This window comes from Populus euphratica, unplaced genomic scaffold (assembly GCF_000495115.2).
Source record: "Populus euphratica unplaced genomic scaffold, PopEup_1.0 scaffold46.1, whole genome shotgun sequence".
Classification (NCBI taxonomy): Eukaryota; Viridiplantae; Streptophyta; class Magnoliopsida; order Malpighiales; family Salicaceae; genus Populus; species Populus euphratica.
Window position 1 is genome coordinate 1,501,910 of NW_011499852.1, and position 24,861 is coordinate 1,526,770.

General features: G+C 31.8%; 2 protein-coding genes and 1 long non-coding RNA gene across 4 annotated transcripts; 2 read left to right on the plus strand and 1 right to left on the minus strand.

The window, feature by feature from the left end:
- Positions 1-5,627: 5,627 nt before the first annotated feature.
- On the plus strand, positions 5,628-6,984 carry LOC105121813 (protein LURP-one-related 8). The gene is made up of 2 exons (XM_011020615.1): positions 5,628-5,941; positions 6,056-6,984. The coding sequence occupies exons 1-2, from the start codon at positions 5,654-5,656 to the stop codon at positions 6,422-6,424; spliced, it is 657 nt and encodes a 218-aa protein (XP_011018917.1). The 5' UTR covers positions 5,628-5,653; the 3' UTR covers positions 6,425-6,984.
- LOC105121812 (uncharacterized) lies at positions 6,803-11,180 on the minus strand. Of its 2 annotated transcripts, XR_841609.1 has the most exons (3): positions 10,670-11,180; positions 9,394-9,499; positions 6,803-7,564 (listed from the first exon to the last, which is right to left on the minus strand). It is a non-coding gene; the product is annotated as an uncharacterized LOC105121812 (long non-coding RNA). The 2 variants fall into 2 exon arrangements; XR_841608.1 differs by lacking the exon at positions 9,394-9,499 and having other exon boundaries at positions 10,670-11,142.
- Positions 11,181-17,155: 5,975 nt separating this feature from the next.
- On the plus strand, positions 17,156-21,955 carry LOC105121814 (2,3-bisphosphoglycerate-independent phosphoglycerate mutase). Its single transcript, XM_011020616.1, has 9 exons — positions 17,156-17,506; positions 17,655-17,782; positions 17,914-18,064; positions 18,171-18,374; positions 19,124-19,548; positions 20,132-20,324; positions 20,412-20,507; positions 21,241-21,396; positions 21,519-21,955. Exons 1-9 carry the CDS (start codon positions 17,342-17,344, stop codon positions 21,681-21,683), a joined length of 1,683 nt encoding a protein of 560 aa, XP_011018918.1. The 5' UTR covers positions 17,156-17,341; the 3' UTR covers positions 21,684-21,955.
- The last annotated feature ends 2,906 nt before the right edge of the window (positions 21,956-24,861 follow it).

Sequence of the window (24,861 nt, forward strand, 5' to 3'; positions counted from 1 at the left end):
ATAATAATAAGCTGAGGAAAGTATCTAAATAAAGAAATCAAATAAAAAACAAGAGGGTCAGAGGTATTCCTCATAGAAAAATGGCTCCGGGGCGACTGATGGAGTAGTAGCATAAACCGCCCCCAGCCAATCGGATTGTAATGATTGTGACGTAAACTCTAATTAATGATTGGATTAGCTTAGACTATTGATAATTCCCATACGTTGTCGTGGAGGATTTTTTTTCAAATTAATCCTTATTTATTAATTATACAATAAGTACAGAAAACAACTAATGATTATAGAAAAGAAATGTGTTTTTTTTTTCAAAATTTTTTTTCTAATTTTTTTTTTAATTCATGACAACAAAACATCATATAACCTTCAATAATCATATTTCAAATACCAGAAAAAACTTATAATCACTCTAAATTTTTTAACATCCGGTAGAATAACAAACAACTTTAAAGGTCTCAGTTTATTTTTTATGACTTGTTCCAAGAAAAATCACCTTCATTAAACATCATTTTCAAATATAAATTTATTGATAATAAAATTGATCTTTTGATAACTAGAACGTGGTTGACCGGGTACTTTGTCTCTTCTTTTTTATTTTTAGATTAATCTTTTTTATTTTTAAAATCTAAAAATCAAAACTTAAAATAAATAAAATTTGAGATTAAAATGTGAAACTCTCAAAACACAAGAACTAAAAAATAAAAAATAAAAATTTTGAGAATCAAATTATAGTTTTGAAACCTGAACCAGTCATTAACCTAGTCAAGTGATCCGGTCAGATAAGTTGACCCGGTAAAAAAAAAAAAAAAAAAAACCAAGCCGATGCACCTCCATAGTTAAACTCCTTCTAAAATTTTTTATAAGAAAGCAACAAAAACTACTTCAAACCGTTGTCGAATATATATTTTAAAAGCTCAAACACTCGGATTAGCACGTTAACTATTCCACACAATACAGACACCTCCACAATTAATTGCTTATGATCAAATGAGCAAAACCCAGATTGTGTTTTCAATTTAACAATTCCAGATTGCTTTTGATTAAGATTCAATGCCTAAGTCTAACAGTGATATGAGACAAAAAGAATGAAAGAAATAGTAGTTGAAAACTTGAAATACTAACTGGAAGAGGCAGCCGGCGCAATAGGCTGGGACGCGGAGGTCAAAGGAAGAGAAGAGGCAGCAGCAGGAAGTGGCGGGAAGGTGACTAACTGAACACAGGCTAGATAGAGAGATGGGTGCGTACACTGTAGAATGAGACTACAAAAAACGCTGCATTTCAGAAGGAGATTCAAAGACATCCTTTGCTCCTCAACGATCAATAGGTCGGGACGTCATTTGCTCATCTGCGTCCTCTGCTCCTCAGCGATCAATAGGCCGAGACGTCCTTTACTCCTCAGCTGGGTTTCAAAGATAATTAGGTTTGCCAATTGTAACTGATATTGCTTCATTCTTTGAAAGGCCAATCCTTCACTAAGAGTCTTCATCGTTTTGGCCTTTGAAAAGGCCAAAACGGCGTCTTCTAATGACTGTAATAAAAAAAAAATTGATCGAGTTTCACCCGGGTTTGACCGGGTCGACCGGGTTTTATCGGGCCAATTTCCAAGCAGGTTTTAGCCTCCACCGGATCAGTCACAGGCCTGGGTTCCAGATTGACTCGCTGGACCAGTCCGGGTTTTAATACCCTAGATCAAACTATAGTTTTTTTCTCCATGTAAACAATAATAATAAAAAAAAAATTATGTGTTAGATTTAATATTGATAAAATTAAATTCAATTTACAATGATGATCAATTTAATTTCAAGATAGTTTTTTATTTTATAAATACAGCATTGCACGTCTAATGAAATAAATTGAGATTTGAAACTTTATGAATATAATGTGGTCTTTATGAATATAATGTGGAAGAATGAAAAAATAAAAAATAAAAATTGAGTGACCATATTTAAATAGTTTTTCAATAACAAAAAAGAAAAAAAAATGAGGCTGACCCGGTTTCATTGTAATAATTCATGGTTGGCATATAAAAATCAAAATAAATTACCATTATTTTTTAGTTTTATTATTATTATTATTATTATTATTATTTGACTTGACTTGGTATAAGCAGGACACCCCAAAAAAAATATCTCTGGGAAGAGTACGGGTGTCACTCCTAGCACCGCTAATTAGCCCTCAGCCACAAGTTTACCATATAGATTTTTTTTATTTATTATATATAGGCACGTATGTGTGTATGTATGTATGTATGTATGTATAGTATTTGTTTGTGTACTTGCTTGCTTGGTATTCCATGAGTGATGATTATTATTTAATTGGCTTAGAAGAAAAGATAGCGTGGGGCTGCAATTGTTAAAGACTGAATTCTTATCATTGGTGTTGATCTACAATTAATTAATTAATTAATTAATGATTATCAAGCACATTACTTACCACCAACCCCATCGATGGAAGACTTTTATTTTTATTTTTTTAAGTGGTAAATAACTTCATAATCTCTTGCTAGAAGCTAAGAGATCGTTTTTTAGTTTAAAAAAAAATTATTTTTTTACTTTAAATTAATATATTTTTTATGTTTTTAAATATTTTGATACATTAATATTAAAAATAATTTTTAAAAAATAAAAAATATATTTTTAAATAAAAATATATTATCAAAATTATATAAGATTATTGAATTGGTTTAAATTAATATTTGAATTTTTTTTTAATTGCTTATTTTGCTCTAACTTCATTTTTTTTATTGTAAAAAAATGGGTTATAATCTGAGATATCGTGAGTTATCTCTATAATAAAAAATTATGAGTATATTTGTTTTTATGTTTTAAATATATTTTTGAATTTTAAATTAATATTTTATAATATTTTTATATTATTTTGATTTACTAATATTAAAAATAATTTTTAAATAATAATAACATATTATTTTAATATATTTTAAAAAATAATTATTACATTAATTTTTAAACGGACAGCCTTTCAATAACATGACCCAACCATGGTAGCACACCGATCCATTAAACCACCGGAGCGTCAAAATTACCCTTACATCTAATTCAAAATAAGAGCAAACCCACCTACTCAAACCCGAAAAAAAAAAAAAAAAAAAAGCCAGCCGATGCACCTCCATAGTTAAACTCCTTCTAAAATTTTTTATAAGAAAGCAACAAAAACTACTTCAAACCGTTGTCGAATATATATTTTAAAAGCTCAAACACTCGGATTAGCACGTTAACTATTCCACACAATACAGACACCTCCACAATTAATTGCTTATGATCAAATGAGCAAAACCCAGATTGTGTTTTCAATTTAACAATTCCAGATTGCTTTTGATTAAGATTCAATGCCTAAGTCTAACAGTGATATGAGACAAAAAGAATGAAAGAAATAGTAGTTGAAAACTTGAAATACTAACTGGAAGAGGCAGCCGGCGCAATAGGCTGGGACGCGGAGGTCAAAGGAAGAGAAGAGGCAGCAGCAGGAAGTGGCGGGAAGGTGACTAACTGAACACAGGCTAGATAGAGAGATGTGTGCGTTCACTGTAGAATGAGACTACAAAAAACGCTGCATTTCAGAAGGAGATTCAAAGACATCCTTTGCTCCTCAACGATCAATAGGTCGGGACGTCATTTGCTCATCTGCGTCCTCTGCTCCTCAGCGATCAATAGGCCGAGACGTCCTTTACTCCTCAGCTGGGTTTCAAAGATAATTAGGTTTGCCAATTGTAACTGATATTGCTTCATTCTTTGAAAGGCCAATCCTTCACTAAGAGTCTTCACCGTTTTTGCCTTTGGAAAGGCCAAAACGGCGTCTTTTAATGACTGTAATAAAAAAAAAAAAATTGACCAAGTTTCACCCGGGTGGACCGGGTCCCGGGTCCCGGATCCCAGGTTAACCGAGTTTTGCCGGGTCAATTTCCAAGCGGGTTTTAGCCTCCACCGGACCAGTCATAGGACTGGGTTCTAGATCAACTCGCCGGCCGGTCCGGATTTTAATACTCTAGATCAAACTATAATTTTTTTCTCCATGTAAACAATAAAAAAAATAATATTTTTTTATATTAATAAAATTAAATTTAATTTACAATGATGATTAATTTAATGTGAAGATAGTTTTTTATTTTATAAATACAGCATTGCACGTCTAATGAAATAAATTGAGATTTGAAACTTTATGAATATAATGTGGTCTTTATGAATATAATGTGGAAGAATGAAAAAATAAAAAATAAAAATTGAGTGACCATATTTAAATAGTTTTTCAATAACAAAAAAGAAAAAAAAATGAGGCTGACCCGGTTTCATTGTAATAATTCATGGTTGGCATATAAAAATCAAAATAAATTACCATTATTTTTTAGTTTTATTATTATTATTATTATTATTACTTGACTTGACTTGGTATAAGCAGGACACCTCAAAAAAAATATCTCTGGGAAGAGTACGGGTGTCACTCCTAGCACCGCTAATTAGCCCTCAGCCACAAGTTTACCATATAGATTTTTTTTATTTATTATATATAGGCACGTATGTGTGTATGTATGTATGTATGTATGTATAGTATTTGTTTGTGTACTTGCTTGCTTGGTATTCCATGAGTGATGATTATTATTTAATTGGCTTAGAAGAAAAGATAGCGTGGGGCTGCAATTGTTAAAGACTGAATTCTTATCATTGGTGTTGATCTACAATTAATTAATTAATTAATTAATGATTATCAAGCACATTACTTACCACCAACCCCATCGATGGAAGACTTTTATTTTTATTTTTTTAAGTGGTAAATAACTTCATAATCTCTTGCTAGAAGCTAAGAGATCGTTTTTTAGTTTAAAAAAAAATTATTTTTTTACTTTAAATTAATATATTTTTTATGTTTTTAAATATTTTGATACATTAATATTAAAAATAATTTTTAAAAAATAAAAAATATATTTTTAAATAAAAAATAACCAAAATGATACATTAATATTAAAAATAATTTTTAAAAAATAAAAAATAACCAAATTATACCTCTACACAAACAGTAAATAAACTCTTTTTAAGATTTTAAGTTTGAATTTCACTAGCGTCCGCGAACCGCAAAGCTTAACCTAATATTAAAACTGATATATAATCGTAAAAACGTAGTTGATAGGCACAAACTAATCAATACCCTACGTTTTAAAATAATAATAATAATAATAGCTAGGGGGTTGCTTTTCGTCGTCATACACGTCATGCAATTGAGGGGTCAGGGTGTGGGGAGGGGTGGCGCACTCTTGGACTTTCTTTTCACAATCGTGCGCCTTTAGGTGTGGTGATCTGATTCTTTGTCAAGGCATCCTTTATAATATTTTTCGATTTGTTTGGACACCTCGGAACCATTAATTAGCCGTAGGAATATTAACCTTTCAAGCCTCACCCCTTGGCTACCTCTTGATCTTGTTACTACTACGGCTACTATATATATATATATATAAGGGTGAGTGTTGAATATACGGCTACTATATATATATATAAGGGTGAGTGTTGAATATATATCAACTTGCCATAAACAACTCAAAGAAGAGAAACACGCCCCTCTTCCTCACTCTCCTTTTCCTCTCCTCTCCTCTCCAGGACAGGGTAAAGTTGCGAGGCTGGAATCGATTACTCCCCGCTTAAGTTCAGCGATGACAAAAGTATACCCTAACGTTGCTCCCGCCACCGCCGCCACCAATGAGAAGCAGCGCCAGCTGCTCAAGCTCAAGTCCTCTAACAATGCCTTAGACGCAGATCACACGGTTGTTTTAACCGTGTGGAAGAAGTCTTTGTTGTTCAACTGCAATGGCTTTACTGTCTTTGATAGCAAGGGCAACCTTTTGTTTAGGGTTGACAACTATATGGCCAATTCCGGTAGTAATGGTGAGATCGTTCTTATGGATGCTGCTGGCAAGCCTCTCCTCACCATGCGACGCAAGGTATATTATATATATATGTGTTCATACACCAGCTTGAATGATATTAATGGGTTGCTTACTTAGGCAATTATATTAATGGTCTTACTCGTTTTTATCTGATGTAATTAATAACAGAGGCTGAGCTTAGGAGATAATTGGTTGGTGTATGATGGAGAAACAGCCATCAACCCCGGGTTTTCTGTGAAGAAGCATGTTAGCATCCTCAACAAAAAGTGTTTGGCTCATATTAGCCAAGCCGCAGGTAGTAACAAGAACGTTATGTATGAGATAGAGGGATCGTATGCACAAAGATGCTGTGCGGTGTATGATGAGAAGAAGAGAAGGGTGGCTGAGATCAAGCAGAAAGAGAGAGTTGGTGGGGTGGCTTTTGGTGGAGACGTATTCCACCTCCTTGTTGGCCCAGAAATTGACAGCTCTGTGGCCATGGCTATTGTCATCCTCCTCGACCAGATGTTTGGTTCAACCAGACGACTTTCTACCTAATTATAACCAGCTAGCTATGACACTTGCCTCCTACATATAAAGGGGATTAAAGGGTATATATAAACCGTACAGTGCATAATTAATTAGCAAGGAATGGATCATCCCATTCTGATTTTGAATTTTGATCTGCTGCTTGAACGCTATGGGAACTGGAAAGTGAATAATTGCAACACCACATCCTCCCTGGCGGCCTTTTCCTTCATCGATTATAGCCCGACTTGCGTCCAAATCCTCACCTTTTATTTTCTTCTTCTATTTTCTTTTTACCGGTATGTCGAGCTTGGTTTTTTCCTTTTAAATAAAAAGCCAAAGCTTCATGTGAGGATGCAACTATCTATTTCAATAGAAAAACAAACTACAATAGCTTGCTGTCTCATCTTTTTTTTTTTTTTGCCCTTTGTTGGGCAAAGGGTACGGAGGTTAAGTCGGGGTGATGATGATCATCTGCTGTGGTTTATTTTTCTAATTTCCCCTGTAATTTTTGTTTTCCTTTCTAAAAATAAAAATAAAATTATATATATAGAACAATCAAAGAAAAACTAGTAGTTACATTTTGAGAATCTTGGTATATTATATTTATGTTGCTGTTTTAATGCTTGATATTTGAGCAAACTCTAACTTTGATCATTATAATTAAGTATAAACTTGAAAGAATCAAGTGAAATTAGGGGTCTAATGTGAGCTGGGCCCCTCAGCTATAAGGTATGGGTTTAGGCCATCAACTTGCGGGTTCGAAGGTCTACTGGGTGGCCTGACATGGACTGGTATAAGGTGCGGGTTTGTCTTTCAACCTGCAGTTTAGCATATTGTCTTCTCAGTGTGACTAAGAAGATATACTCGATTTTAATAGTTTTTTGAGTTTAGATCTTCAAATCGAAAGAATTTAATAAAAAAATTAATTGCATCAAAATAATATCGAGAATATCTGCTTAACATCATCTAATTAAGATTTCTAACTTAGTAGACGCATAAACTCCTTGTTATCGAATAAAAAAATAATATACCAAATTACCATTTAATGAACAAATCCCATAGGAGGGTATGCCATCCAATGCCTAATTAGAATCTAGATCCATACTAGCTAGCTTCATTGTCCGCGCTCCGCTATACTTTGCAGTGTTTTACACTGGTTTCTGCAATCTGACATTTGAAAAAAAAAAAAAAAAGATGCAAGCCTGTAATTTTCAGTAAGGGAGTGATAGTTTTAGTTGGCACAGTGCCTTTCAATATACTAAATTCGTGAATCGTTAAGTTACAACACTAGCTTAGTATAGTGGCATTAAGAAACATGTTTGAAACAGAGAACTAAGCAAGACAAAAAGGCTCCATGGATTCTAACCAAACTAATGTTATCCTAGTATTTACACGTGTTTTTTAGCATATTCAGTCCACCAACATTGAAAGAGTTGTGGCAGCCTACATGGTTAGCGGCAAAATGGAATCCTGGTGGACATCGTAGTTTGTCAAATGGCTTCACTACTTCTGCAAAAGATAGTTGGAGTTGGTTCTAGACACCAATGACAGGAAATACAAGGAAACAATATCTGAATATTGAAGAACTTGAAATGTGGGCTGAACGGAAAGAAAAGAATGCAGTCACGACTAAAATTTTTGAATCTGTTGCAAAATATGACTGAAATGCAAGTGCATAGCTTGAAAAAAAAAAAAACAGAAAACCATTTGGGAGATAGCTTATGATAATCATCTAGTTATTTGGGTTTTTTTGCATAGGAACATGCAGTCATGGAGCTGAGTTATTGTATGAACCATCGTATGTGATGCTCTAGACATGGTCAATATGCATGAAAGCTCAAAAAAAAAAAAAACATAGAACAGATGCCATATTTAAACATCAATCAAACAATGTGCAGGACCAATATGAAAAATAAGGAGAAAAAAATATGAACTCAAGAGTACGCTCATTGTGATAGTCACAAAGGTGTCAATTGTAGGCTTTAGAGCAATCGAGGGTTCTTCGCTTTTTCAAAGAGCTTAAATAGTCAGTGCCAAAAAAATCAAACACAAAGAGTGCTAACCCAAGGAGGCGGCAGCCGAAATAACTCATTCTAAAGTCAACAGTAAAAAACTACATAGATGAAAGTTCACGAAGTGGTTGAAGGTATTTTACATCTTGGAGTTTCCACCATTTTAAAGGACTGTTGTCGTAATATTGTATGTGTAATTTCTTAATTTTTTTTTGGCATTGCTACATGGAACCATTAGGCTTACAGTAAATACATATGAATCTTAAATGTGATATTGTATGTGTAATTTCTTAAAAAAAAATTGGCATTGCTACATGGAACCATTACGTTTACAGTAAATACATATGAATCTTAAATGTTGAAACTAAGCTTCCATAATCTCAATTAAACATCACAAACCTTTGTGTTCATGCAAAGATGCCTCGTAGACAATTCTAGTCTAACGCATAAGAACTAACAAAAAGGTTTTTTTTTATAAGAGAGAGAGATGTGTGAGAAGTACTAGAATCAATCGAGATAAACTTCTATGAACTTCACTTCAAAAAATACAACAATCTCTCAAATTCATGATATAATTAAATTTGGAAAAGCAGTTTGAATTTTGGGTTATCCAAAGACATAAAACCATCCTTAAACCAACCAAACAAACAAAGAATCTAATCTAGAGCTACCGAGAAGGCAACATCGCACCCAACACTTAATACACAACATCAATCTCATTTTGAAAACTAAAAAAGCATAACAACATCTCCGCAACTTCAAAACAAGAAAAAAGTGCGAAGAGAATAAGAAAAGTAGTATATATAGTTGCAAAAAAGATCCTGCAATCACCACAATGATGTAAAAGAAACAATGCGTGAAAAATCAAGAAACCATTGTACTTTGTACATAATCTCAACAAGCTTTTCAAAAATAACAATCCTCTATGAATTTGTCCAGTGTGAAATGATATAAGCCAAAGAGAAACAGAATCACAGAGCAAACCTTTAAAAATAGAAAAGGTAGCAATATCAGGATCAATTGTTTGAAACTCTAAACAAGATCTTTCTAAAAACAGTCATCACCTCTCAAAGGCGTGATGTAATTGAGCCTGGAAAAAGATTCAAAAAATCAAGTTATTCAAAGGCCTTAAACTAGCACCAAACTAAATAAACAAAGAAATCATGACGGTTTTAAGCAACATGCAACATTGTATTGAGCATATAACACACAACTTATATCTCATTTTTTGTTAAAAAAAAATCATCACATCTCTCTAAATGCAAAAGGACAAACACAAAGCAAATTCATCTAGAACAAACATACAACTGCAGGACTACAAAACAAGAGACAACACAATCTTACCTAAATAAACAGCAGAAGCCATTTGAGAAACCAAAGGAAAATCCCGTAAACAAAAACACAGGGATGTAGATGAAAAATCAAAAGATAGCACAAACAAACAAATAAACAGCTCAAGCTATCCAAAACATCAAAGGCCCAGCTCGTAAACAACGACCCCTTACATATAATTGAAAAACAAAAAAAAAGTCAATAGTCATAAATTCAAAAGGATGAATCTTGTAACATCAATTTCCATCTCTAAGAAAAGAGCACAGACAACACATACACCTAAGAAAAACCAATGACTTCAATAGTAAAAATTGCAAAATGAAATCAAAACCAAGCGAAGTCAAAATGATAGAAAAAACCAACACAAAACCAAGTTGACTTCACAGAATATCGTGTGAATGTCAATAAGAAATCAAGCAAGAGTACTAAAGACTATATCATAGACTATCGTGAAAAAACACGTAAAGAAAGCAGCTCCAAGTAATGAAAGGAAGACCATAAAACTCCACTAACCTCCAATATAGATCAAAGGAAACGGAAAATAAAGCGACAGTGGCAAACAAAAAATAGAGACAATATTTCCAAAGAAAAAGAAAAGATTCAATAATTGTTCTCACAACAACAGAATCAAAAACCATCATGAAAGAGTTCAAGCACGAATCTAAATAAAAAATCAAAATTAAATCAAACCATTGCAACGGAGAAGGAAAATTCACATTCATAAAAAGCAAAACATAAATTCAAAAAGCCAATAGAGGAAGAAAATCTCTTCCTTTAAAAGCCATTTTATAGGCAAAATAGCTAGTGTCCACGCCATAAAAATGCATCAAACCAAGACAAAAATAAAAGACAGTGAAACAGAGAAAGTCATCATTATAAAAATAATTAAAGCTGCCTAAAATCAAACCATAATAAAGGAGAAACTTACCCGATTACAATCCCCTCCCCTCCTAGGAGAGGTGTTGGAACCCGACGCTCCTAGTCAAGATTGAACTAAAAACTCCAAACAATAGAGCAGCAACCCTCTCAATATCGCACAATAGTGTGCGTATTAAAATGCACAACGATGCCTCTCTAGCCTATGTCGCATAGCAGGGCACCAAAGACAACTACAGTAAGGAAAGCATGGCCCATAATTGTCAATCAAAAGAGTGAGAGACTGCTGAACAAATGTAATAAAAAACCCACCTAAAACCCAGTGGCCAGGAATAAATTGCAAGAGACTAAACTTGATGCCCCTCACAGTACACACACTTAAAACCCAACCCAACTAGAATCAAAGCCCAACAAGTTGTGCATCCGCTCGACTATCCTATACTCTCGCTCTTTGTCCAGATCATATAATAATCAGGCAGGGGTTGTAGTTGATCGATCGAGACGAAGTTGGGAAACAAATAGAAATGTCTGAATCCACGGTGGTTTTGAGTCTGCATGCACAGCAGAATAAACAATGGCATCCACAGTAGTATTAAAGTTTCACTGTGTAATATTTATTAATGTCTAAATTTAAAATATTATTCTTCATTTCAATATTTAGTGATATCAAAGTTAAGAATATTAAATCTTTTTTAATATAATATTTCATTAATATTAAAATTAAAAATATTATTTTCAGTTTAATATTTTTTAACATCATAGTCAAAAGTCAAAAATATTAGAACTATATATAACAAGTAAATCTTATTAGACTCATTTTATGGATCTTTCTTATAATAACTAGGTTTAAACTTCAAACCATTAATAAGGATTTAACTTAGCATAGTAAGTAAACTTGTTAACACCATATAAATATTTTACATGTACATTATATGCAATAAATTATTATTAATTTAAAATAAAATTAGTAATACAACTTATGTAAGATATTTTAAAATAATAATATCTTTTTTTTACATATTATTAACTATAATACGAAGTAACAGATCTTTTTCACAAAGTTAAAACATTCCCCCCCCTTTACACATAAAAAGATGAATTAAAATGATGGTATATTTCCTCTAACATAACAAGTCCGTTATATTAGATCTCTAAACATCATCAATGTAGCTTATTTCAAATATAATGTTTTGGGATGATAATATTTTGCATATTTAATATAACTAATTTCTTATCTTAATTCTTTAAACATTAGTTAAAGATTTTCTGTGATTATAATATAAAATGACAACTTCTTTTTACAAAATTAAAAACACTCACCCCACCAAAAAAAAATCCTTTCTTCTTTTATAAAAAAAATAGGATGATACGATGTTGGGTGTGATAATGCTGAGTATGGAAAACATATTTTAGAGGTTTTGCATTGTTTTTCAATAAAGTTTTTCACTATTTTTTAAATTAAAAAAATGAATAATACGTTTTTTTCCTTTTACATACAAGCACTTTTTAGAGGTTCTGCATGCACAGTAGAATGGACAATGGCATCCACAGTAGTATTAAAGTTTCACTGTGTAATATTATTGTGATATCAAAGTTAATGTCTAAATTTAAAATATTATTCTTCATTTCAATATTTAGTGATATCAAAGTTAAAAATATTTAAAAAAAATAATATAATATTCATTAATACTAAAATTAAAAATATTATTTTTAATTTAATACTTTTTAATATCATAGTCAAAAATATTAGAACTATCTAACAAGTAAATCTTATCAGAGTTATTTTATGGACCTGGTTTAAACTTTAAACCACTAACAAGGATTTAACTTACTATAGTAAGTAAACTTGTTAACACCACATAACTATATTATATGTACATTATATGCAGTAAACTATTATTAATTTAAAATAAAATTAATAATACAATTTATTTCATGTAAAGTATTTTAAAATAATAATATTTTTTTTAACATATCAGTTCATTATTTTAGATGTTTAAAAACCAGTTAGTTTTTTTATTAATTATAATACTGTAACAAATATTTTTCATAAAGTTGAGATATTTCCACCCCTTGCACATATAAAAAAATGAATTAAGGTGATGGTATATTTTTTCTAACATGACAAGTTTTTTATGTTAGATTTTTAAACATCATCAATACAATTTATTCTAGATATAATGTTTTGGGATGAGAGTATATTGCATATCTAGTATAAATAATTTCTTATCTTAATTCTTTGAAGATTAGTTAAAGGTTTTTTAAAATTATAATATGAAATGGTAACTTCTTTTTACAAAATTAAGAACCCCCACCCCACCCTAAAAAAAAAAAAATCCTTTCTTCTCTTATAAAAAAGAATAGGGTCTGGAAAATATATTTTAGAGGTTTTATGTTGTTTTTCAATACAAGTTTTTTGCTATTTTTTAAATTAAAAAAATGAACAATAAATTTTTTTTCTTTTACATACAAGCACTTTTAGCATGTACAAGATTAAAATATATTTTTTTAATAAATGAACCTGTTTTTCAATTTTATAATGAAAAAAGAATATAAAACTAGAAAAAGGAAAAGAAAACCGATTCCATGTTACTAAACGCACCCATATATTCTACAAATATATTAGCGTAAGAATATGTATTACTTTTTTAAGCAATAATAAAAATGAATTTGGTTTCCTCGTGTAAAAATTGGCTTGTCCAGCTAATGATTTTACTGCTAAAACTTCGTGGAATGAGCAAATTTACTTACCTTTAGTTTGGTACAACTTTTTTGCATGTGGTTGGAGTTTAACAAAGAATATAAATTAAAAAGAAATTATCATTATCAAAGAACATTAATAAATACTTATGACGGAAACAATATAAAATGCGCCGGGGGTAGGCGAACAAAAAGGGTAGCCTGTTAGGTGTGGAGTGTGGATGGGGGCAGGTAAGGCTTTCTATTCGATCTAAAGAAAATTTGTTTTATTTTCTTCCACGACAGAGACTAAATAATTATAAGGTCAAAAATGATTTCTCTCTCCAGTCTTTCTCTCTCTAGAAACACGTAACACCTAACAAAAACACTAAATTTAAAGCAAGATCTTTCTCTGTATACCTAATCTTTTCGGACGAGTATGGAGCTAAAAACCTCGTATGAATAATGGATAACAGTGGAGAGGAAAGTTTTTTAAGTGAATCTCGATTGAATGGCATGTGTGTCGATTTATTTTCTATTAAATTAGCAGGTAATAGTTAAAATATTATAAATATACACTTGATTTAACAAAAAAATAAATAATTTGTAAGTTACCCTGAGCCGAATCTTGAAGTTTTGAAAACCCTAAACTATTGGATTTTAGGTTGGTAATTAAAAAATTAGATTGTTCTTTATATGTTTTATACTAATTATGAAAGTTGTTTATCGAAGTAATGAAAACCTCAATATGATAAATTAAGGTTGCTATTCCTAAAGCTATAAGAACCCTAATTAATTGGTTTGTGGCTTGAATGATTACAGGAGTAAGCATTTTAGTATTAGTTACATTATATACTTGTAATCGTGCTTTGTGCATTAAGTATCAAGACCCCCAATTTGATAAATTAGGATTAATGTGAATAATGGTATAAAAACCCTAATTAATTGTGTTTTGGTAATATTTAAACTATTGTTTATACTTGCTGTGCATATGCATGTATGTAATTAGGTTTGTATGTTTTTGTAATGGCAGAATATAAAATGTCTTTATTATGGTGGTCTATCACACATTAAAAAAGATTGTTGCTATGCTATATAGTCTATATAGACATATTATTCATATGCAAAAAAAATAAAAAATTCACTGTAAATATGTATGGTTTTAAAATAATAGATGATCAAGAAAATCAATATTTAATGATGAATCAATACTAAAGATATTGAAATATATATATATATAAGGGAAGAAGAAATACATATTTATGTTGATGTGGATGATACTGTTGCTCCTTTAACAATAAGAAGTTTGATTTAGATGATTTGGAGACTTTTTTAATAATAATATTGTTTTTAAAAGGAGTTGTAATGACGTGAGTTTAGGATGTGAAAAGAATTGAAATGGATAATATTGATACTAGTAGTGTGTATTATGATAAATATATAAATGATAAAGAGGAGGATGAGGTAAATGATGATTACATTTTTTTCCATGAGAAAGAATTTAAATTTGTTAATAAAAAAACATAATAATAATTGAATTGCTAGCTTATATAATGATGCATGTTTTGGTCAAAGTTTGGAAAGTAGCTCAAAATAAAAAAAAAATAAAAAAAAAGTGGAAGATAAACAAGATTAATAATGATGATAATATTGCATTTAGTGTAAAACAGATAATAGTTTTAAGGATTTTGAAGATAAAAGTGGAAAGATTTGGAGGAAGAATAAGAAGCTTTAAGATGTTTAAAGTGTGAGTTGATGGATTAATCAAGTTCTATAAATATTACATATTTCACAATGTCAATTATTTTAGAAAAGTATTGAAAAAATATCAAACATGACTATAATCTAAAGAGATACATTAATTAAAAGATGAAGATTGCATTAACATATTCAAGTGTTTGCTGTGAGCGAAGGATTCATGCTTCGTCTATTTTTAGGAGTAATACTTTCATGGTAAAAAATATTAAAGATATGCATACTTGTATTAAAAAAATTTATTATAAAAGCTTTTAATTTTACTTGAGTTACAAATAAAATACTATTTATTTTTAATGTTGATCCAAACATATTTAAAGAAGCACTAAATATAATTTTAGAGAAAAATTATGGTATCAAAATATAAGAGGTTTTTTTTTTTTTGTAATTTTTTTTTGGGCTTAAATTTTGAAATTAGTATTTAGTAGAATTTATTAATTTTTTAAAAAATATATTAAACAAACGTGTAAGATGCATTTTTAAAATTATTTAACGAAGGATCCAGTCTATACTAACATGTAAATTAGTTTGTCAAATAAATGAAATACCTGTAAGGCCCCGTTTTATCTTAATTAAATAAAAAAAAAACCAATACGGGGCGGGACATGCATTGAGAAGCAGTAGGAGTATAATAAAAGGGATAATAAAGAATATTCCATTTGCCGACGATCAAGCCTGAGTTGTTAAATTAAAATATCGTTGGGAATTTTGATTTTTTAAAAAAATTTAAAATAATATTTTTTAGTCTTCTTTAATTATTTTAATAGGGTAATATAAAAATATAAAAATCATTTTAATATATTTTTAAAATTAAAAATTAAAAAAGTGACTTTTATTTCACTCCTAAATATCTGAAACCATAAAAGAAAAGGAAAAAAAATCTCGAGAAGAATCGCGTGGCCGGCTGATGCACGTGTAGTTGAGAGCGATTGGTAACTATATATGATTTAGTCCCTGAAATCTCAATGTGATTACAACATAGCTCCTCATATTTTAAAATATGTACATTAGCTCCTTAACCATTATTTTAGAAAAAGATATGTTGAATTCTTTTACATACCAAATGTAGTCTTTGATATTTTAAAATTGATAGAGAAAAACCTAATAATATGGGTTTTAAAGAAAAAAACAAGTTTTACTAGAAAAATGAGCAATGAGATTTGTTAAATAATAATAATAATAATAATAATTTTAGATTTACAATTCAATAAGCTAAAATATAAATGTGAACAAAATTTATTTAACCAACCATTTAATTGATGAATTAAATAATATTAAAAAAATAAAAGCAAAATTCAAGCCTAACAAATTATCGAAAGAGATAATTAATTCACAAAACAAATTTGTGTAAAAACTTATAATTTTATTAATTTTAGATTAAAAACTCAATTTATTGTGATAATAAAAATTCCAGTGCTCAAAGTTAAATAATTATAATTTAAAATTTTGAATACTAGAAGATATTATTAGCAATTCTATTTTAAGCTTTGTACTTAGTGATGTTATTGTTTAGTGAGAAAGTTAATTGCAATTTTTTTTTTTTTTTTGAGATTATTGCCTTTTTTCCCCATCAATGAAGAATTATTTTAATTTTGGTGTACTAGAATTAAATATAAGGTACCAAGCTATAACCAGGGACTAAGTTATAAGTTATCAAATATAAAGCACCGAGTTATAATCAGTCTTAAAATTTAGAGACTATAGAATATCTTACCCCAGCCTACCAACTACGACCACTATTTTCCGTCAGAAAAGATCACGGGAGATGTAACCAAAGGCAAAAAGCCAGGTGTAACCCTTGTTTGCCATAACCCTAGAAAAGTAGCCATATAAACGGCGTTTAAGATTGATTAATGGACCGTGCCGTTTGAAAACACGGAACAGGTAATAATTCATAAAAAAATATTTGTTAGTTAAAATTAAAATTTAATATTTTTATTGTTTTAAAAACTTTTTCACTTGGTAATTTTAAAAAATAACTTTTGAAATTATATTTACAAACAAAAAAAATATCTTAAAAATTAACCTCTACCGCCTGTTAAACACCGTCTAATATGATAGCAAGAGTGGTATTGTATGTATAAATAGAACCAACGGCCACTGAACAGGTTTTCGTCACCACCGAAACCAATCTCCTAAACCATCGCCACCCACTCAGATCCAACTTCAGTTTCCGAAAGAAAAGCCTCGGTTTCTTCTCTTCCTCTTCATCCTCCATTGCTAGCTGCCGCTATCTGTGTTAATCAAATTGATTGAATCAAGCGAATCAGAAGCCGGATTTTATAAAGAAATGGGGAGCGCAGGACAGAACGCATGGAAATTGGCGGATCATCCTAAGCTTCCGAAGGGGAAGACTATTGCTATGGTGGTTTTGGATGGTTGGGGCGAGGCTAAACCTGATCAGTATAACTGCATCCACGTCGCCCACACTCCTACCATGGATTCCTTCAAAACTGTACTATTTTTCTCCCTGTTTTTTGTTGTTGTTATTGTTAATAATGTAATCTAATCTTAAAAAACATTTCCCCCCTTAATTATCACCTATTATTCTAATATTTAATAATAGTTTAAACAATAACTGTGTGTTCTTGTTGTTTGGATAGACTGCCCCTGAAAAATGGAGATTGATTAAGGCCCATGGTACTGCTGTTGGGCTTCCAAGTGAGGATGACATGGGCAACAGTGAAGTTGGTCACAACGCTCTTGGTGCTGGTCGCATCTTTGCTCAGGGGTATCTAACTTCTCCTTTCCTGTTTCTATTCCAATAGTTTCTTATGCAGATGGTTCATTCTCTTAAGAGTTTGAGAATAAAATACGATAACTAACATAACATGTTTTATGTTTATTTACTTGTGAATGTAGTGCGAAGCTTGTTGATCTTGCTCTTGCCTCTGGAAAAATCTATGACGGAGAGGGATTTAAGTACATTAAACAATCTTTCAACAATGGCACATTGCATCTCATTGGACTATTGAGCGATGGTGGAGTTCACTCAAGGCTTGATCAGTTGCAGGTAAGATTTGTTTTTTATTACTTTCATCATTGTGCTTGCTCTGTTCTCCTGAAATCATGTAGTGTTTTCCCTGATACCTTTTTCCTTGTCCTTTCTCTTTCTGCAGTTGTTGCTGAAAGGTGCTGCTGAACGCGGTGCTAAAAGAATCCGTGTTCACTTTCTTACTGATGGCCGTGATGTTTTAGACGGGTCAAGTGTTGGCTTTGTGGAGACTCTTGAGAAAGACCTGTCAAATTTACGCGAGAAAGCTGTTGATGCACAAATTGCATCTGGTGGTGGGCGCATGTATGTCACAATGGACCGCTATGAGGTATGGCTGTAAATTCTTTTCTTAATTAAGGGGAAGAATTCCAGTGATGGTTCCCATTTATGGCCATTCTCGTATGAATTTCTGTTTTTTTCCTGCTTCATATTTTGTAACTTAATTTCTAAGGAAACTCATCACTAAGTATATATTTCACACCATTGGGGGCTCAAAAACCCCTATTCCACTCCAAAAGAGGTGCGGCTTGGACAGAGGAGAAATGACACCTAGGACCTAGTCAAACAAGATTTTGGGGAGGAATGAAGAATCATTCTTAGCCACTTTGGTCTTTTTGGGTGGCAACCAGTGGCCTATAGCTGGTATATTAATGACGTGCCTGCATGCCAATCTGATGCAAATTAAGATTTCCTTGTAAGATGAAGGTAAAGAGGTAGAAGGAGACTAAAAATTGTGGATGGAAGTGGCATCAAAAAACAAAGGATTAAACTATCTTTTTATTGAAGAGGATTTATTTTATGATCATGCTGAATGGTTAGCCAACCCCGAATAGTTTGACAATAAGGCTTTGTTGTTGTTGATAAGATGAAGGTAATGGATATCCTTCCTTTATAAGTTAGGAAGAGCATAGTAATTACCCTCTTGGTGATGTCAATTATAAGTAACTTGCATAAATTACAAAAGTGATCTTTTCCTTGAGTGTTGTTATAGATATCAGTTTGTGTGCTCCTTTAGGGTTATAGATTTAGCTTTATTCCTTTATGCATGCCTGAACCCTTTCTGCAAATCTTCTGCAGAATGATTGGAATGTGGTGAAACGAGGATGGGATGCCCAAGTACTTGGTGAAGCCCCATACAAGTTTAGAAGTGGTGTTGAAGCTGTCAAGAAACTGAGAGAAGAACCCAAGGCGAATGACCAATACTTACCTCCTTTTGTCATTGTTGATGAGAGTGGAAATCCCGTGGGACCAATTAAGGATGGTGATGCTGTTGTCACTTTCAACTTCCGAGCAGATCGCATGACTATGCTTGCTAAGGCTCTTGAATATGCGGATTTTGACAAATTTGATCGGGTTCGAGTCCCTAAAATCCATTATGCTGGAATGCTTCAATATGATGGTGAGTTGAAGCTTCCAAGCCACTACCTCGTTACTCCTCCTGAGATAGAAAGGACATCTGGTGAATACTTGGTGCATAATGGTGTTCGCACCTTTGCTTGCAGGTGAGCTAGCACCATTGATATCTTGATCTGTGAATACTCTTTGCGTGCTTCGCACAGCCGTCTTTTTCTTGTTTCTGTATCTCTGGGCTTCTTTTGCTCTTTTAATTGTTCTGAAATGCAAGTAGATTTATAATAAATTGACGACTTAACTCATTTCAGAGCCATATTTTGGCAGAATGATGAAAACACTAGTCAGTAAATTTACTCCTTGAGGGTGGCCTGCAACTTATAGTCTGTATGTTCTGTCAATACTTATTCGCTGGTTTCTCCCAAGTAGTTTGTTTGGATAATGCAATTATTCTATTTTACAACTCTTTGATTACTCGGCCTAGCCCTTCGGTCGGCTTATCTAAATTTGGCCTGACTTTGGCAGAGGACATTTGGATATTTAGGAAGGTATTAGGCATAAAGGATTCTTTAGGTGGATAGTATTTGTGCTGCGACTTTTTATACTTTTGCTTCAACTTGATTTATCAACTGTTTGTTATTGAGCATAAAATCAATTTCCCCTATTTGACTCCATCTTCTGCAAAATTCAAGTCCTTGATATTTTCTTACATATGATTGGCTTTTTGTACAACAGTGAGACTGTTAAATTTGGCCATGTCACTTTCTTTTGGAATGGAAATCGTTCTGGTTATTTCAATGAAGAAATGGAGGAATATGTGGAGATTCCAAGTGATGTTGGAATTACATTCAATGTCCAACCTAAGATGAAGGCATTAGAGATTGCTGAAAAGGCAAGGGACGCCATCCTTAGTGGAAAATTTGACCAGGTAATTAATGCCACATATCGTGTGATGAATGAGGTCTCATTTCAAATAGAAATATTGACTGATATGTTGTTTCACATGCTTGTTTAGGTTCGTGTCAATCTACCAAATGGTGACATGGTGGGACATACAGGAGACATTGAGGCCACTGTAGTGGCATGCAAGGCTGCTGATGGTGCTGTTCAGGTACAACTTCATTGCTGTTATATCTTATTATTTTTGTTCTGAACTTCATTGCTGTTGATCTATGCTAAACATTATTTCAGACTTACTTACGAACTGGTCCATTCGGTGTCACAAATTCCTGAGTAGTGAAAATCTTAATTAGGTGTTGAGATTTGCAGTTAATTGGGGTAGGGTATGTTGTCATGCATTAGTGTTGATGCTTTTATTCTTATTAATTCCATTCTCTCATCATTTGGTTGGTGACAATGAATTAGTTTACTCAGGAAATACCATTAGGTGATTTATGTTTCATCAGATTAAAGCTAACACAATTAAATGAAACAATATTTACGAGAACCAGCACACACAGCAAACATTGTATCACTTGGAAAATGGTTGGAAGTGATTTTGCTGCTGCCAATTTTTTTCATTTTAGACTGGACCTTGTGAAGGTCGAATAAAAAGTTCTGGTGCAATTTACAAATGTGAATAGCAAAGCTGCCTCCCAGTTTTGAACTAACATGCAATAACTGAGGCAGAGCCCTAGATGCATGGAAAGGGGAAAATAAGAGTTAAAAGGTTATACACAATGCTTAGATAGGGATGTGCACATAAATAATTGATTGTTTTGCCCATTCTGGTCAGGTAGCATGTGTATTTTCCATGAGTAAGTTGTATAAACAAGACTGGATTCCTTCCTAATTCCTGGCATGTTGATGCCTTCTGGCTGACCAGAGATACTTGTTTAATGTAGATGATCATCGATGCGATAGAGCAAGTTGGTGGAATCTATGTAATTACTGCTGATCATGGCAATGCTGAAGACATGGTTAAGAGGGACAAGTCTGGTAAACCCCTTTTGGATAAAAGTGGCAACCTCCAGATTCTCACATCGCACACTCTTCAACCAGTAAGTAACATTGCCTTTTATTTTCTCCATTGAAGGACTAGAAGCATGGTGCTTGCTTCTTATTCTCTGTTTTCTTGAATTAATAAGAGTCAACATATTTAATTTGCTTACTTCCTGTGTAGGTGCCTATTGCAATTGGAGGCCCTGGATTGAAAGCTGGTGTCAGGTTCCGCAATGATGTTCCCACTGGTGGACTTGCCAATGTAGCAGCAACTGTGATCAATCTTCATGGATTTGAGGCTCCTAATGACTATGAGCCCACCCTCATTGAAGTTGTCGATAACTAGAAGTGATGTTTACTCAAAACACACCAGTATTCCTTAAATTTTGACTATTAGCAACTATAATTGCGGAAACCTGTTGAGTACAGTGTATTTTCCGGTTAAATAAGTTCTATCTATTTTTGATTCTGGTCGCTGGGCTAGCGGACTTTACCATTCTCAGTTCAGAGTGAACATTTCAATTTCTGCTCCATCGGTGTAATGACAGAATTGTATTTCAAATGGCCATTTAATAGTTGGCGGACTACTTTCTTCTTGTTTGTGATGTTTTTCATCCAGTTGCCCTTGAGTTGCGAGAGCATCTTCTTTTTACATTATTTCGGAAACTCAAGGACGCAGGAGGATGGACATGGAAAATATAGGATTTCAAATCCTACCAGGAAAAGAAGGGAAACAGATACAAGGCGACTGATCAGAATTCCATTCTTCGGTGAAAGTTATATGTACAGCTTGGAGGGAGGTCTTTCATAAAAAGGTTTCTTGAATTTGTTTGATCTTAGATAGTTTCTATCTTTATTTGCGACTAGGGTTTTATAACAGTTCATGCATTGCATTGCTTATCAGCTGGGCTTTCCCTAGTAGAGGTTGGCCAGAGAATTGAGCTTAATACGTAAATTTAATTTGGAAAGAGAAGGGAGGGTATTTTATTTTTATTTTGATGCCTGGGTTTGGCTACTTGTTTGTGCTTTTTAGGCAGCGGTTCTTGCTGCATGCCTGGTAGGTTACGGAGGTGCCGTAATATTATAAAACTTTTGGGTTATTTATTTGTTTGTCTATTTATGTGAAAAATTTGTTAAAATTTATTTGTCCCATTCATTTTTACGTTGGACCCCACTTTAGCAATTGGCATCCCTCTCCAACGTCCTGCTCACAGGGAGCTTGCTTCTACCAGTCCATTCCATCATGGCTTTTATAAGACCAAATTGGAAGGGTTGAGCATTCTTGTAAAAATTTTAACCTTTTTGTAGGGAAAAAAAAATCTTTTTGTTTTTTTTTATTCCGTGTATTTAAAAATTAGAAGGAATCATCATATAATTGGAAAATAAAAAATCTAAGGACTAAAATAAAATAAAAAAAGGAAAAACCGTTTTCCTTGGACAATAAAGGGAGAGGGAAATCTTTATGTTTTTTTTTTATTCCGTGTATTTAAAAAAAAACCTTCTTGAATTCTGAATTTGTTTTTTTGTAAGTGTTTCTCTCATTTGAAAGAATTTCCTACAATATCACCATTATTTCCCTGCAATGATACTCTAGAGGCTACATGTTTTTCTTTAACATAGAAAATAAATTCAAGTTTTTGCTGCTATTCCTTTTCTTTAATAGTCGTACCCTTTCCTTTTATTGTCTGAAGGAAAAACCTTTTCCCTCCCACAATAAAATACAATAAAGGGAGAGGTTCATGCCCTCAAAAGACATGTAAAATATGTATTTAAATATGAGAACCAACCACATGTGTGGGGCTTCAAAAGTCAACCATAAAGAATATATCCTCGATCATTAAGTTAAGATACCAACCATTGACGGAGATATTTGTCAAATATGAGATAATCATATAAATGGAATTAATAGAGATGATATATATATATATATATATATTATATATATATATATATATATTGGCAAGATTGTTTGAGTAGAATTTAAATTGTTTGTTCAGTTATATAAACAAATAATCAAGTAAAGATTGAGAATTGGACTTGGAAAGAAGATCTTCTATAAAATTAATTAGTAAAGATTGAGAATTGGACTTGGAAAGAAGATCTTCTATAAAATTAATTAGTAAAGATTGAGAATTGGACTTGGAAAGAAGATCTTCTATAAAATTAATTAGTAAAGATTGAGAATTGGTCTGGAAAGAAGATCTTCTATAAAGTTAATTATTAATGTGGAGAGCACCAAATTCAAACCTAAGACCATATGACATATCTTGGCCAAAAATTTAGGGTTTAAATATTATATGAATGATTCAAATGGTTTTAGAAAGAGTCTTTGAAATGCTTCTTTTAGAGTTATGTTGTTAACTTAAAAACCAAACTAAGGATTGATATAGTGCTATGTTGCTGTCATTTGTTGTGAAGTTATATAGTGTAGCTTAAAGGGTTATATGTATCATGTGTATTTATATGAAAAAAAATATTGTTATATGTTGAATTATTAATGTTGTCATATGAATTTAATTAATATCCTTATTATTTTGTATGTTTTGCTTTTGACAAGTTCGTCATATGCTCCTCAAAACTAGATGGTTTATTATTGTGTTTGGTTATATGAATTCCTTAATGGATTTTATATAGCTATAGGATTTCTATGTTTGTGATATTTATGTAGCTCATGAGAGTTTATAATAAATAAAATAATAGAGTTATTAAAAATTATTATTTTATTTATGATGAATTTGTCTTTGCTAGTAATGGATACTTATTTTCACTATTAACATAAGATTTTGATGTTTTACTCTTTTAAGTTCTTTTTATTATTATTATTATTATTGTATCATTGTATTTAATGATGTATTTTTGTTAGTTAATTTGAAAACATTATGAGCAATTATGGATAAAGTTTTGGGTGGAAACGAGTCATCAAAAGGTTGTGTTTTTTTTTTTTAAAAAAAAATCACATTACATGTAGTATATTATCGATAATCTTGTATGATTGTATATTGAGTATGTGAGGTTATTGTATTTTTTATGCATGGTTTCTTATCAATCAGGTCATAGACATAGATACTGACATGAATCCATAAAAGGCTCATGTTGGTTGTTTAAAGTTCATGCTGAAGTCAATGAAGAATTTGTAAGAAAAGAGAGACTCACAATTTGAGTGGGCTATTTCAATTTGTCAGGTTATTTTAGGCTTATTTTATCCAAATAAACTTTAAGCTCATTAAACCCTTGTAATAAATAAAGCGTTAAGAAGAAAAAAAGAAAAAATTACATTATGTTTTCACTTTGTCTTTATAATTTTAAAAATAACACTTTATATCATTGATCAACTCAAAAATTAAAATAATATAAAAATATAAATTTACTTTCACATATAATATAACACGAATACACATGCCATGTCAATTTCTTTTCCCAATCTCTTTCCCGTCCTTCTCTTCTTTCTCTTCTCAATTAGGGTTCTATAACCAATAACAATTAATTTAGATTTTTTTTTAGTGTTTTTACAAATCTCATGATAG

Bases quoted from the DNA above. Each gene is read 5' to 3' on its own strand.
- LOC105121813 (XM_011020615.1), top strand. From the start codon at position 5,654: ATGACAAAAGTATACCCTAACGTTGCTCCCGCCACCGCCGCCACCAAT. The intron at 5,942-6,055 runs GTATATTATATA...AATTAATAACAG, and splicing joins TCCTCACCATGCGACGCAAG to AGGCTGAGCTTAGGAGATAA.
- LOC105121814 (XM_011020616.1), top strand. From the start codon at position 17,342: ATGGGGAGCGCAGGACAGAACGCATGGAAATTGGCGGATCATCCTAAG. The intron at 18,065-18,170 runs GTAAGATTTGTT...CTCTTTCTGCAG, and splicing joins CAAGGCTTGATCAGTTGCAG to TTGTTGCTGAAAGGTGCTGC. The intron at 20,508-21,240 runs GTACAACTTCAT...TGTTTAATGTAG, and splicing joins CTGCTGATGGTGCTGTTCAG to ATGATCATCGATGCGATAGA.